Source organism: Capra hircus, chromosome 2 (genome assembly GCF_001704415.2).
Source record: "Capra hircus breed San Clemente chromosome 2, ASM170441v1, whole genome shotgun sequence".
In the NCBI taxonomy this organism is placed as follows: Eukaryota; Metazoa; Chordata; class Mammalia; order Artiodactyla; family Bovidae; genus Capra; species Capra hircus.
Window position 1 is genome coordinate 127,558,598 of NC_030809.1, and position 15,432 is coordinate 127,574,029.

General features: G+C 34.8%; 1 protein-coding gene across 1 annotated transcript in view; it reads right to left on the minus strand.

Moving 5' to 3' along the window:
• TFPI (tissue factor pathway inhibitor) overlaps positions 1-15,432 on the minus strand; it is an 84,788-nt gene that overhangs the window by 9,881 nt on the left and 59,475 nt on the right. The window contains exons 4-6 of the mRNA XM_005675872.3: positions 15,237-15,281; positions 11,873-12,049; positions 10,275-10,325 (exon numbers count right to left, since the gene is read on the minus strand). Coding sequence (XP_005675929.2) covers positions 10,275-10,325; positions 11,873-12,049; positions 15,237-15,281 — 273 coding nt within the window. The remainder of the gene's footprint in view (positions 1-10,274; positions 10,326-11,872; positions 12,050-15,236; positions 15,282-15,432) is intronic.

The following is a 15,432-nucleotide window of genomic DNA, read 5'->3' on the forward strand; positions in this document are numbered from 1 at the left end:
ATTTCTAGATTAGTTGACTTAGAAGATAGAATGTTTTCTAATGTATTTTGAAATGTAATTAGATTATAAAATATAGTCAATAGCTTCCAAATTTGTAATTTTGTAATCATGGCTTTATTTCAATGTGGCTTTACTTTAGAAAATGGCTTCCCAAGTGGCATAGTGTTAAAAGAATCTGCCTGCTAATGCAGGAGAGTCAGCAGACACAGATTCGATCCCTGGGTCGGGAAGATCCCCAGGAGGAAGAAATGACAACCCACTCCAGTATTCTTGCCTGGAAAATTCCATGGACAGAGGAGCCAGCCAGGCTACAGTCCATGGAGCACAAAGAGTCTGACATGGCTGAGCAACTGAACATCATACTTCAGAAAATTTTTCTGAACTAAGACAGAATTGTGAACTATGCCTGTTGATTAGCTAGCATCTAGGCAAACAAGTCCAAGATGTTAGAAGATAAAACCCAAGTTTTGAGAAGACAGAAAATTTTAATTTTTACAGTCTTCAATGGAAGTACAACATCAAGACTTTGTCCTCCCTTAACACTTGTTCAGGTCTCTGAGCATATGGTAGACACTGAAAACATCTACATATGCCCCTATTTCCAGGCATGCCAATAAAGGACAAAACCACCCTCTGTTTACTATTATTAGACTCCCAGACTGCATGACAAATCCTCATATAGGAGGCACTCAGTAGGTGGAACTGAACCAAAATTTAAACGTTAACAAAACTGTACCTCAAGTCATAAGATTAAGTTGGAAACAAGTTTTGATATTCCTTTGATTAGAAAGAAGACCCAAAGACATAAAACATATATTGGTGTTTTATAATTATGTTAGAATTTTACAAATGCTTTATGTTATTTCAGGTAATCATAGTATTAAGTATATTAAATGAAGAAACTTCAAGGTTACATACTTTAATTATATTAAAAATTATTATAAAATATAATATGAATGTAATAAAATGTATACAAATGGTACCCCTGATTATTTTATTTTTTCCCAGCTGTAAACCTCTATTGATCCTGGATAATCACAGATACCATTATCATAAAAAACTTAAACATTAATGCCTTTGAGTTATTTGTGCTAAATACTGAGTTTAGTCATCACAATCTTCACAAAAATTTTATGAGATATTACTCTTCACATATAACAAATGAGGAGCTTGAGGCTGACAGTGGTATAATTTTTTTCAAGGCCAGAGGCAGAGTCTGCAAATAGAACTGGAATTTAAACCCACATTTTTCTGCCCATAAAGCCAATGCACTTAATGGCTGTGGTATGTCATAGAAAAACTCTAAAAACTAACTAGGAAATAAAAATAATTGAGCAAAGATATTTTAATTATTATCAGGTAAAATGAAAGTAGTCACAAGTTCCCCTTTATATTTGAGTCTCAAAGTCTGTCTTCTTTGAAGCTCAGGTTCAGAGTATTGTAGATGCTTCTTACCCTCAGTTATATGAATGGATTTGGAATTTAATAAGTCTGAACAGGAGAAAGATACCTAACAAAGCAGGTTTATCAAACAAGAAGGCCAAAATTTTTGGAAGTAACATTCTGAGTCAAACAGCATACAGAGAGCTCGAATATTTGAAGGGCAAGAATTATTGGGTTGTGATGTTCAACCTGGGCAGATTCTAGAATTAGACCAATGTTTTAGGATTTCATGCCCTCTCTGATCATATCTGCACTAGTCAGTCACATTTATTTAGTAGAATTAATAGGTGATAAACTAGAAAGCTCATTCTTCTGAGTCCCTAGGAAAGATAAATTTGAGATTCCCCTACACTACACATGCTATATCAATGCTTTTCAGGCTCCTTCCTGTAAAGATTGTCCAGCATTCAAATACAAAAAGGGCAGTAAAAGAACACACAACCTAGAATGGCACAAGCTTTCTATCCTGCTCCTATTTCATTCCTAACCTGTTCTATAGCAGTCCATACCAAAATCATGTTATAGAGATTTTTCCCTATTAGCAGAAAACATGTGCCATTAAATAAATCAATTAGTATTATTAATGTTTTATTATTTATTATCAGTATAATTTATTTGTAGTTTGTATTGTATTTATATGTGAATGATATTTCAGATGTTCAAGCTGGATTTAGAAAAGGCAGAGGAACCAGAGATCAAATTGCCAACATCCACTGGATCATCAAAAAAGTCACAGAGTTCCAGAAAAACATCTACTCTTGCTTTATTGACTACACCAAAGCCTTTGAATGTGTGGATCACAACAAACTGGAAAATTCTGAAAGAGATGGGAATATCAGACCACCTGACCTGCCTCCTGAGACATCTGTAGGCAGGTCAAGAAGCAACAGTTAGAGCTGGACATGGAACAATAGACTGGTTCCAAATCAGGAAAGAAGTACATCAAGGCTATATATTGTCATACTGTGTATTTAACTTTTGTGCAGAGTACATCATGAGGAATGCTGGGCTGGATGAAGCACAAGCTGGAATCAAGATTGCCAGGAGAAATATCAATAACCCCAGATACACAGATGACATCATCCTTATGGCAGAAAATGAAGAACTAAAGAGTCTCTTAATGAAAGTGAAAGAAGAGAATGAAAAAGTTGGCTTAAAGCTTAACATTCAGAGAACTAAAATCAAGACATCTGGTCCCATCACTTCATGGCAGATAGATGGGGAAATAATGGAAACTGTGACAGACGTTACCTTTTTGGGTTCCAAAATCACTGCAGACAGTGACTGCAGCCATGTAATTAAAAGACACTTGCTCCTTGGAAGAAAAGCAGTGATCAACCTGCTGCTGCTACTGCTGCTAAGTCACTTCAGTCATGTCTGACTCTGTGCGACCCCAGAGATGGCAGCCCACCAGGCTCCACCATCCCTAGGATTCTCTAGGCAAGAATACTGGAGTGGGTTGCCATTTCCTTCTCCAATGCATGAAAGTGAAAAGTCAAAGTGAAGTCACTCAGTCGTGTCTGACTCTTAGCGACCCCATGGACTACAGCCTACCAGGCTCCTCCGTCCATGGGATTTTCCAGGCAAGAGTACTCAGTGTTAAAAAGCAGAGACATTACTTTGACAACAAAGGTCTGTTTAGTCAAAACTATGGTTTTTCCAGTAGTCATGTATAGATGCGAGAGTTGGACTATAAAGAAAGCTGAGCACCAAAGAATTAATGCTTTTGAACTGTGGTATTGGAGAAGACTCTTGAGAGTCCTTTGGACTGCAAGGAGATCCAACCAGTCAATTCTAAAGGAAATCAGCTCTGAATATTCATTGGATGGACTGATGCTGAAGCTGAAACTCCAATACTTTGGCCACTTGATGCCAAGAAATGACTCACTTGAAAAGACCCTCTTGCTGGCAAAGATTGAAGGCAGGGGAAGAAGAGACGACTGAGGGTGAGAAGGTTGGATGACATCACCAACATGATGGACATGACTTTGAGTAGGCTCTGGGAGTTGGTGATGGACAAGGAGGCCTGGTGAGCTGCAGTCCATGGGGTCACAAAGAGTTGGACACAACTGAGCAACTGAAGTGAACTGAAGCTTGATTGAGAGTTGTATAATGGTCACATGCCTAAGAAATTTATTCCTACCATTTTACTTGTTCATACAAAATTAATATTCACAAAATGGAGGTCTGTGAATTTTCTCTTTTAAAGGCATCTATAACACTTCTCTGGAGGAATCTTACAGTAAAATCTTACGATTAAAAAAAAATTATCCTTGTTAAAACCAGGCATGGGCCAGGAAGAAAAGGATTGGCAAAAAGTAGTCCGTGGTCACCTAGGGTGACTGTGTTTGGATGGCCGCCATCTTGGCAGAGATGCGGTGGTACATTTTTGCTTCTCACTTCGCTCCTGCCAGGAAGCGGGAGGTCTGATGGACACTTACCACAAGTTTTTATCTATTTTTGTAAAACCAGCTCAATGGCATCAGATTCATCATGTAGACATGTTTAGATTATGAGGGAAGTTTCTGTGTCTTTTGGTATGAGAACGCCATATGAAAAATAAGATATTTCTTTGGGACTATGGATATGAGTTGTTGATTGGGGTTTTCGAGAGTTGTTGACAGTGCTTAGTGATTAACTGTGGTATACAGCTACGTGCAATAAATCTTTACTTGACGGGGATTATTTTCTTTCCAAAGTGTCTATGGTTGTAATATTTTTCTTTATATAATCAAATTTTCAACAAAAGGCCAAATAGATGACAAAATTATCTTTCAAATATTAAATTGACTATATAAGTAATGGTATTTGGTGTCAGGCAGGCAATTTGTGAGTGTAATACCTCTTCCAGAAGGCTAATGAGAAGCAAAAAATATTTAAAAGATCTATGTGTTGTGTGTTTCTTTTCTACAAATTTTTTTTTTCACAGATATATATATATATATGGAATCTGGCACTATGTCATACAGTGAATACAGTCAGGAGAGAGACAGAGTTCCAGGTACCCAAATGGCCTTCAGAATACCACCCAGTCCCTCTCCCTCGACTGGAGGCTGCCAGGAAGCAACATGGGACTAGGTCAGGTATAGAGATATTCCTTTTCTCAGCCAGACAACAAGTATCAGACTGGGTTGGCAATAGTCTTTCAAAATATATTCAAAGATTTTTTTTTCCAAAATATCATGTAACTGGAGTAGTCCTAAGACAGCTCTTTACAGTTGATATACAGAAGAATGTGAGCTATGAGAAGCGGGATAATTTATTTTTTTCATGAATGAGTCAGGTCTACTCAAAAGGTTCAGAACCAATAGAAATACTTGAAAACATTCGTTTTTCCTTGCTATTTAGACATTTACCAAAGAGATATATGGAGAGGAATATATCAACTCTCTCTGTATAAATATCAAACGTTATTAACGGTACAAATGTTATTAACGGTACAGAATGGAAGGTATCTGTACACATGCCATATAAATATTAAAGAAATATCAAAAGCACAATTATCAGCATATGCATAAAATGGTATATAATCCTAGAATGAGCATGGGGCATGAATGCCGACGATGTTCAAAAACACATCAGTAAGTGTGATCAGCATTCTTCTAACAATCATTTGTTCTTTCTGTTGTAATTGTGGATTACAAAATAAATAAATAAAAATATAAAAGTCATTTCTCCAGTGCCTAACAGTGGGATAAACACTAGAGGAAGGGAGTCTACAAAATACAAATCCATTGTTTCTTCCTTTAAAAAAACTTGCCATCTAGTCAGTAAGTCGGAGGTAACACAAAAATCAATTTAATTATTAAATGAATCAAAATAAAAAGCCAATGGGGAGAGAGAGGAAGTCTTCCTTATGGAAGGGGAAAAAACTGAAGGCAGGAGGAGAAGGGGATGACAGGGGGAGGATAAGATGGTTGGGTGTCATCACCGACTCAATGGGCATGAGTTTGAGCAAGCTCCAGGTGTTGGTAATGGACAGGGAAGCCTGGCGTGCTGCGGTTCATGGGGTCACAGAGTCAGACACCACTGAGCGACTGAACTGAATGGAATGGTCTATAACGTCTGGTTTGCCTGAGATAGCACTGGTTCATAGTTATTTTTTTGGTATATAATATTCCAACATGTATATGATTTTTGAAAAATTGTAGTACACTTTAAAACAAAACTATTTACCTGCCAAAATCAGAATCCTAACTTTCTATCTATAAATATATATTGTAAATAAATAAATGAGTTTTAGCACCCTACTTTCATTAGCATCCCAGTTTGGGTGACATATGATTGCTGAGGTAATCTAAACATCAAGGAACGATAGTCTGAACAAAATAGGTAAGATTGAAAATGGAAAAGATGAGGATGGTCATTTCATCAGAGAAAGTCATAAAATTTAATGACTGACTAGGAGAGAAGTGATCAAAAGTGATTATCAAATGCTCAACCTTTAATAAATGGGAAAATGACAGCAGAACTCTGAAAATCTATAAAGTTGGAAATATTATAAAATGTAAAGAAAAAATTACTCAAAATTCTTTTGTCCCAAAGCCCCACAGTACTTCATACCAGTATTCTTTGTTTCTAGGAAACACATTTGAACTGTTTAAGTTTCCATATATGTATTAATTTAGTTCTACTGTGAATTCTCTTTTAAAAGTTGATTATCATTTTATTATAGTATATGTGCTGAAGCACTTTATCTGAATAATTAGAGATTTTATCAGTGGCTGAAGTATCACCTTTTCCTGCAAATGGGAACTTACAAAGAGTTGTTTTAAAGGTGAGAAACTAAGGCCTGGGAATTAAGGCTTGTATTGCTCTGAATCATATGGGTTAAAAATGATGAATCTTATTTACATAGCACTGAAGAGGTATCAGCCACTGTCCTAAGCAAGCTATATATAGTGAATGATTTCACCTCACAATGAAGCCTATGAGGTAAGCACTATATTACTACCATCCTCTTTTTGTAGTAGGAAAAAGTAAGGTTCAGAGAGGTTAAGAATTATTTTAAGGTTGCACAGGTGGTAAGTGGAAGAAACGGGATTTGAGCCCGTGTCTTCAGACGCAGAGTCATTCCTCTTATCCACTATATTATAGTGCCAATCACACCACGAAAGTCAAGAAGCAGTTGTGACAGTCTTTCATCCTGAAGATCATACACAGAACTGCATACATTTAGAGATATTGTGTTAGAATTATTTCTCTCCTGCATGTACGGAGAATACATTTCTTGTAACTACAAGGAGATCCTCATAATTCAGAACAATAAATCAAACTCAAATAATTTTCTCTCACTTGTGCACAGGGGCATGCTTACAAAACATTTATAAAAACCTCTTTAAGGAAGAGCATGTTTCAGTCTTTGAGGTCACCCGTGTAGCCTATTGGGCTTTCCTGGTGGCTCAGACAGTAAAGAATCTGCTTGCAAAGCAGGAGCCTATTAATATTGAAATACAGAAACGAAAGGAGAAAATTAAACCTCAGTTGTGCTTAATATGGAGAAAGAAATGGCAGCCCACTCCAGTAGTCTTGCCTGGAGAGGCGGGCTACTGTCCATGGGGTCGCAAAGAGTCGGACACAACTGAGCGACTAACACTTGTGCTTAATAAGCATTCAAATATCTTGAGTCAAGAAGGTTCACTGGAAAAAACATATTCTCATGCTAATTAGCAACATTGTGGTTGAGAATAGCAGTCTTAAAAATTACCAAATCATTTTCTAGTAACATTCAGCAATGTTTCTAAAGTGTTTTTCTATCATCATCAGAAAGATAAACATTAAAATTATATTTGCAAATATTTCACTTAACAATTACACAATCTCACTGTATTTTTGGAATATTCAAATACCTAAGGATTGTTTTCAATGACAAAAATTTTAAATGAATGCTATTCTGCTTGTACTGTGGGGCATGTTCTATCACTGTATACTGAACCAAAATCTTCAAGGATTTACATCTTTTCAAAAGAATCTAACACTACAGAGAAGCTTTTACATTTGCTAAAACCTTCAACAAGGTTTTACTGTAAACATTGAACTGTAGTTTCTTAAATTATTGTAACATGTATTAATATAATTGCAAGCAGTGATGGATGTAATACTTTTTGATTTGGAATATCAAGAGTGTCTTTATAGACCTCCACAAAGCCTTTTATGAAGGGTTGAGGGAGGGATACTCTATGTTTTGGAAGGGTGGGGGCACAATTGCCTTCCTACACTCTGCTTCTGGACAGGATGGAGGAGGGATCATCTAGGTCTTAGATGATGGACAGGAACAGCTGCATCTCCACCTGCCTCATCTTGGATGGAGCAGACATGGGATCATGTAGGTTTTAGGAAGATTAGAGGCAGAGCTTCATTGTTATCCTTTGCATGTTTAAGGCACTGGAGAGAAGTTATTGCAACACTGTTTCATATTTTAAATTGGGAATGCTGCAAAACAAAAGAATAAGAGAATGCTCCCAGGAAAAGAGGGTTAGGGGTCAAAATAGCTAGAGGAATTTAGATTTTGAAGCAAATACAAACCCCTCAAAAATAAAATAGTTCTCTAGACAAAAAGGGAGATCATGTGCCCTAATTTTAAATGCAGTTACTATGAAAGAACTATCCCTCAAATGTCTATTATTTGAAATTAAAAAAATCTTTTAACATTGTTTCCCTTTAAATTTATGGTGTGAATGTTAATGCTTCCTTAGTTAATGACATGCTTTTAAAACTATTAATTTGTTTAATATACTTTTTAATGTGCATCTACATAAAAACTTAGGGAGAACATCTTGCAGATAGTATTTAAAGCATTATTTTCTCACATTTTTCTGCATTTTCCCCTTTCTGTTTTTCTAGTATGCCTGCTAAAAATCAAGTATTATACTCAAAGACAAAACCATCTCCTAACCTACTCTATTCACTTTAATGGTAAATAACTAATGATCTCTATTTGAATTAGTAAAGTAACCCAAACAAAAATAATTGAAACACATTAAAAACTAATTTCACATGTAGATATATTTATCACACGTATCTTTACATTCAATAATATATTTGTTGTTAACTTTCACATCTTTCACAGCAATAAGAGTTAGCATGCTTTTCAACATGGGATATTTAATTGGATAAAATAAAATGTCACTGAAAGACACAGGGCTGGAAGGACACAAAGAAACAATACAGTGAAATTATTTAATTTCACAGATAAAAAATTAGAAGTACAAAGATACTTAGGATTATCATTATTACAAAGTAGTATTTAAAAATTAGACTCTTTTCATTTGGTACTGAACTCACTGCCCTAAAATTATAAAATCTAAGGACCTGAAAGCATTTTGAATATACTACAGTGTCTAACTCCCTCTGAAATTTTGCATGCCCTTTATGACATCTCAAGTGCTGCTGGAATACTGCGTCATTGCCTACAATTTGGGGACTTTAGTCCCTGAGACACTCATCCATTTTTGATGACCTCACATTAAACAGAAACAGTTTTACAGAAAGAAATCTGTGCTTTAGATTTCATTCAATAAACTTGATACTTCGGCTGGGTTGAGGGAGATAAGGAACCATGTCCAGGTGTGTGAATAGGGAAGACTGAAATAGAGAGGGCTGAGTGAGGCATGTATAGAATTTAATTCTCCTTTCACAGGACAGTGTTTCAACCACCAAGAGCATATATAATGTTCTCTCTTAGGTCTCACTTCTTACTTTTTCTAGTCCTTCCAAGTCACAGTGTGGGGACCTCTAATGTATTGCATTCAGGGCTGAAACAAGTCCATAGACATAATCAGGTCAATGCAGGTCTATATTCTTCATTCTAGACAAATCAGTCAGTATTACAGTCTCTTAAATCCATCTGGGCAGAAGTTTTGCTTGCTTATTTGTTTTTTTTTGTAAAGAAAGATGCTCAAAGACATTCAGAACCACATCTGTTTCTGACACAAGATGGGGGTGGAGATAGTATGTCTCTTTTCACCTTAAAGTTGCAATTTTAATGTCACAGAACTCTTTGAACAGTGCAAACTTTACATTTAACAATATTATATGGACTACTTCTAAGCAAAATCTTCAATTTCTGAAAGAGCACATGTGATTTTTTAAATTTAGTAAGGACTTACATTCGTCCCATTAACTTCCAACTTTTCAGGTGGTTTCTGTCTAGATATTTGTTGTGTCTGGTTATGTTTCCCAGAATTTTCACAGTTCTGCATTTTTGCGGGCATATTTCCTGTATGTTTCTTTAAATTCTACAAATATGTTGACAGGATAGAGTCCAGAAAAAGAGTTCTGCACACCTCCAAAAGAAAAGTCCTTAGGAGTGACTTAACCTTAAGTATGGTTAGTCACCAAATTCCTAATCTCTCCTGTGACTGACACCAGAGACCTAGGCCAATGCTAGGCCCAATTTAAGACCATTCTAGGCTGCCATCGCAAACATTTACAATTAGGCACTGAAGCTGATAACCCCTAGCTATTATGTTACAAGATAAATTTAGCATAGAGTTAAGTATCATGTAAAAGTTTTCATATGATATGTAATCAAAAACCTACTTCAAAGCATACTTTAAAATAGATTAGGAAAATTATCATTTTTCTGGAACTAAAGATCTTAAGCAGTTTTGAATCTCAGTATTTCATCTACTATTATTTCTGAAATAATAGTACTGATATAAATACTGAAATTCTGTATAAATACTGAAATAAATACTGAAATAATATTTCATCAGAGCTATCATTAAAGAGCAAGAGGTATAATTTTCTAAAAAACATAGTTCTCTTACACATTCTTCTATTGTTACCATGATAATATTTTTCTGGCAGTAATTAAAACAGAGTCTTACCAAAGGAGCTGGGTTTCTTGCTAGGTGCATCAACCTGGATTCCATCATACACTGGAAAACATATATAGCCAATTAAAATAGAAGACATTGTCACAAGCTCATAATTGTACACATAAAACAAAGCACGGAAGTTGTATTTTAAAAAGTAAATGTCTAGAAATTTTATTTACATTGCTTTGTTAAATTGTGCCACATGCTCATTCGCTCGGTCACATCTGACTTTTGAGACCCTATGAACTGTAGTCTGCCAGGCTCCTCTGCCCATGGGATTTTTCCAGGCAAAGATACTTGAGTGGGTTGCCATTTCCTCTTTCAGGGATCTTCCTGACCCAGGGATCAAACCTGAGTCTCCTGCGTCTCCTGCGTTGGCAATTGGATTCTTAACCACTGAGCCACCTGGGAAGTAGTGAACAGTGAATCTTTAAACTTTTCTATACATATATCTTATAATATTTCCATGAGTATCTTTGATGTTCTTTGTCAAAACAAAAGGGGGTAACAGTTAATGTTTAAGTCACTCCTTTAATTAATTTTATAGCTAGATAAAGCTGATCTTCAGTGGTAGTTTCCAAAGAACCATTTTCCCTCAAATTGTTATAAACCTAAGGGATTTTAGCAGTCTTACTCTTGTGCTTGAATTTTACTACCGTATTCTCAGATAGGAAAATTAAATAATCTAACCTACAAATTTTTATTCGATGAAAATAATTTCCACTATAAATTTCTTAGGACTTCCCAGGTGGCGTTACTGGTAAAGAACCCACCTGCCAATGCAGGAGACATAAGAGACGTGGGTTTGACCCCTGGTTGGGAAGATCCTCTGGAGGAAGGCATGGTAACCCATTCCAGTATTCTTCCCTGGAGAATCCCAAGGACAGAGGAGCCTGGGGTTTACAGTTCATAGCGTCGCAAAGAATTGGACATGACAAAGAATTTAGCACACATAAATTTGTTAATTCTCTATTCCTTAAAACAAAAAATTAAGATAGTCCGTCTAGTCAAGGCTATGGTTTTTCCAGTGGTCATGTATGGATGTGAGAGTTGGGCAGTGAAGAAGGCTGAGTGCCAAAGAATTGATGCTTTTGAACTGTGGTGTTGGAGAAGACTCTTGAGAGTCCCTTGGACTGCAAGGAGATCCAACCAGTCCATTCTGAAGGAGATCAGCCCTGGGATTTCTTTGGAAGGAATAATGCTAAAGCTGAAAGTCCAGTACTTTGGCCACCTCATGCGAAGAGTTGACTCATTGGAAAAGACTCTGATGCTGGGAGGGATTGGGGGCAGGAGGAGAAGGGGACGACCGAGGATGAGATGGCTGGATGGCATCACCGACTTGATGGACGTGAGTCTGAGTGAACTCCGGGAGATGGTGATGGACAGGGAGGCCTGGCGTGCTGCAACTCATGGGGTCACAGAGTCAGACACGACTGAGTGACTGAATTGAACTGAACTGAATTTATATCAGATTTAGAGTGAATACAATGGATCTTCACTTGCATGGCTGCAACAAAATCTGAGTAACCCTGAACATCCTTTAAGATGTCTTATTTTAAAAAGAATGCCTATAAAATGAAGTAAAAGGAGATGAGAAATAAACATACATGTGTCTTCACAGGTGTTCTTGCATTCTTCTAGTGATTCAAAATTGTTGAGATTCCCGAGGCACCCACCATACGTGAAACGTTCACACTGCTTTGATTGCTCGTTATAAAAATACCTAGTAATATAACCGCGACAGATTCCAACATCTTCTTCCAAAAAGCAGAAATCTGGCTTTTCTAGAAATTATTAAAACATCAGAAAGTAGTATTCTTTTTTTGAATAATTTAATTATGTTAATTAAAAATATAAACAACTGGTTAAGTTGAAGTTATTTAAGAAGTACATATGAAAAGATAGAGATAAAAGGTAAAATATAACATTATCCACAACTATATTTTATCTCCTTTGATATTTAGAACAATGTATGTACAACTGTCTTACATTGAGTCTATTGGAATTTCAAGTTCTAAATTTCTCAATTAGCAAGCACATTAACTATCAACTCTTTCATAAATTGAGAGAATAAAAGATATTGGGGTTTGATTACCCTTGGTTTGGAAGTGTAAAGTATTATGGCAAAAATTTCGTTTACTTATTTTTGTTAACTTTATGTTCATCTAAATTTAGGAAAGATCCACAAATTTCATAATTTTAAGTTGTGTACTATAATTTTAAAGTATACTGTGCTGCTTCATTATGAATGGCTTCAATTTTTATAAACAGGGAAGTTTTGAGGCGGGGTGGAGTCTTTCACGGCTATACTTAGAAGCTCCTAAATTCTTATTCTGAAATTAATACCTGTATTAGGTATGACATCCTCCACCACTGTGTCTCTTATTTTTCTTCCAGGCATTGGAATGACTCCAAAAGTGCAGAGGCAGAAAGGAAATACATGTTCAGGGATTGGAGAGGCTTTTGAAAAAGCCTAATACCCCATCTTTGATAGTGCTCCAATCCAGGCTAAACACAGCTGTCGATAAAAGTTGTGCCACTGTGGTTTACATTACAAACATTGTTTACACGCATACTCAGAAAGAAAAGCTTCAAATTATTTTCAAAATTATTATGATTGCAAGATATATTGTGCTTGGATTTTTAGGGAAAATCTCCAGCTTCCCCATTTCCTGCCCTCTCTGCTGCTGCCCATAGAGGCAAAAATGAACTGCACAATCTTTTCACATCTTAAAGCATGTTGTATCCATCTCAAGGAAACAATATTCATGAGTGTTTATTTTAAAAAGAACATGTATTTAATAATGTTAATGATTTCTGCAACAGTAGAAAAATCAATCTGCATGAAAAAATTATTTTATTAAGTAAAATATACTATTTTAATTAAAGTATCTATTTCTATGACTTCTCAAAGTACCAATTTGAAAATTATTTTGTTCACTATTTACTGCCTCTTTATTCTTAAGGTGACTGTTACTATTATTTCCATGGTAACAATTTGTGGTTAAATATGATATATGAAATAAGGAAAAATCCTACTTCCTTAATTTTTTTTAATATGCTATAAGAGAAAGAAAAATATATTTGATCACTAAGTTGATTTGTTTAGGTCTTAGTATGTACTTCTTATAAAACTTTAAATCATATTAACAAACAATACAAGAATTCTAGCTTAACAAAAGGGAGTAGGTAAAAAAAATATTGACTATAAAGATGAGAAAACTGTAATAAATTATCTTGAAATGTAATTAAGGAATTATACAACTGGAAGTTGCTATCATTTATGAGACCCCATTGTAGGACAGAATTTTATTTTAGGAATTGATATTGCATACTTGTAAAATTATTCTGGTTAGGCCTACAGCTTAAAATATTTATGATTAAAAATTAAGAAATTCACTCCAGTATTCCTCAGATAAATAAACTTTTAATATTTGTATTGAATCTGTATGTACAATTCTTGCTCTAAACTGATGCTCAGTTAAAACCTAGAATGCAACTTTAAGCTATATACCACTTCCATAAGCCACATAATTCTCACTCCTAACTTTTGTTCCAAGCTGCAAACTTGATAACTGTCTGAAGCAAAACTTTCTCCCAGCGCGGGTTGTAGAGAATCTCTATTGCCTCTGTAACTGTTCTGATGGTGATACTAGGAGGCATATGACAAAGTTAACTTCAAATCAGTAGTTTAAAGGTCTTCATTATTGATTAATTTCAGCATCTGACCATTTTTAAATGTGAATAGAATTGATAGCTTTATTCTCTTTCATATATATTATCAAAATAGAATGAATTCTGAATCATTAAATATAAATTAAGTAGCATAATTTTCTAGTAAATTTCCCTGCATATAATTCTTTCCCTAATTCTACATTTTTGAAAAAAAAAATCCTAACAATTAAATATTAAAGATATCATCTCTTACTTGATGGACAAAAAAGCCTAGTTATAAGTATGATATTACAGATAGGAAGAATTTCATTTAATTGAGGTAGCGAACACTTTTGCAAAAATTAATTCAATATTTACAGAAAGTTATTTTACAACTTGTAAATAAATACATTTACTTATGTTGGTTGTACAAACTTTGCTGCTGAATTTATTTTATAAATTTTGATTGTAATTCTGGACCATAAACTGTCTTAAACTTATTAATGAGTTGTAGAATTTTTCAGCTCTTTCTCACATAATTAAGTCAAAGTCAGTAAAACTAAAATTCGCTTTGAATTGTGTAGCTCTTTGATGTCTTAGGGCTTTCCTGCTGGCTCACTTTCTTTCATTTTCATGTAATGAGTTAATAATTTCATCCTTTTGTTCAATATTTTCTCGTTCCTATGTAAATGCTGTGAATGTAATTGAGCAAAGTCATTTTCTAGACCTTTATTAAAAAGAAGCATGTCTTTCTTATTGCAACATATTCACCAAAATGTAATTATTTTTAGTTAAAAACTGTAAGTAAAATTATTTAAATCCCCAAATTAAAAATATGTAAACACTAAATAATGTTGAGAGAAGCAATTATTTCTTGTTAAATATTTCCACATATTTTTGCATGTAGATTTTGACAACTCAAAGGCATATCTACTCAGGAGAATACCGAATGAAACTTGCTAGAGCCACACAGTGCTGAGGTTATCAAAGGATTAGATATCTAAGAACTAAAGAAAGAACAGCAACATCTAAATCACTATTTGGGAGACGTTAGAATAGCATGTGCACGGCTCTGGATTGTTACTGATCTCATACCAGACATCATACTGCATGAGAATGAGTAAACATAGTGCTTAAGTCTTTCCTTATGAACTATCATGCATGTTGTTTCTACTTTTTTATTATATCTACTGAAACAAAACTCCATTTCAAAAATCACGTGGATTTATGATGAATCTCTTATCAGAGAAAGCTGAGAATTGAATTTCCAAGTACCTTATGTAAATACTACTAATTAGCACACAAATGAACATTCACCTTTATGCAGTGTTACTTTCGTCTTTGTAATATTCATTGGATAATCTGCAAGAAAAATAATATATGTGTATCAATTACCACAATTTATCATATAATGTTATGACTTTCCATTTATCAACTAGGATGATGTATTTATTACTATTAAAATTATTCTTATACAGAATGTCAATGAATAAATTTCCTTTTATTTTCTCTA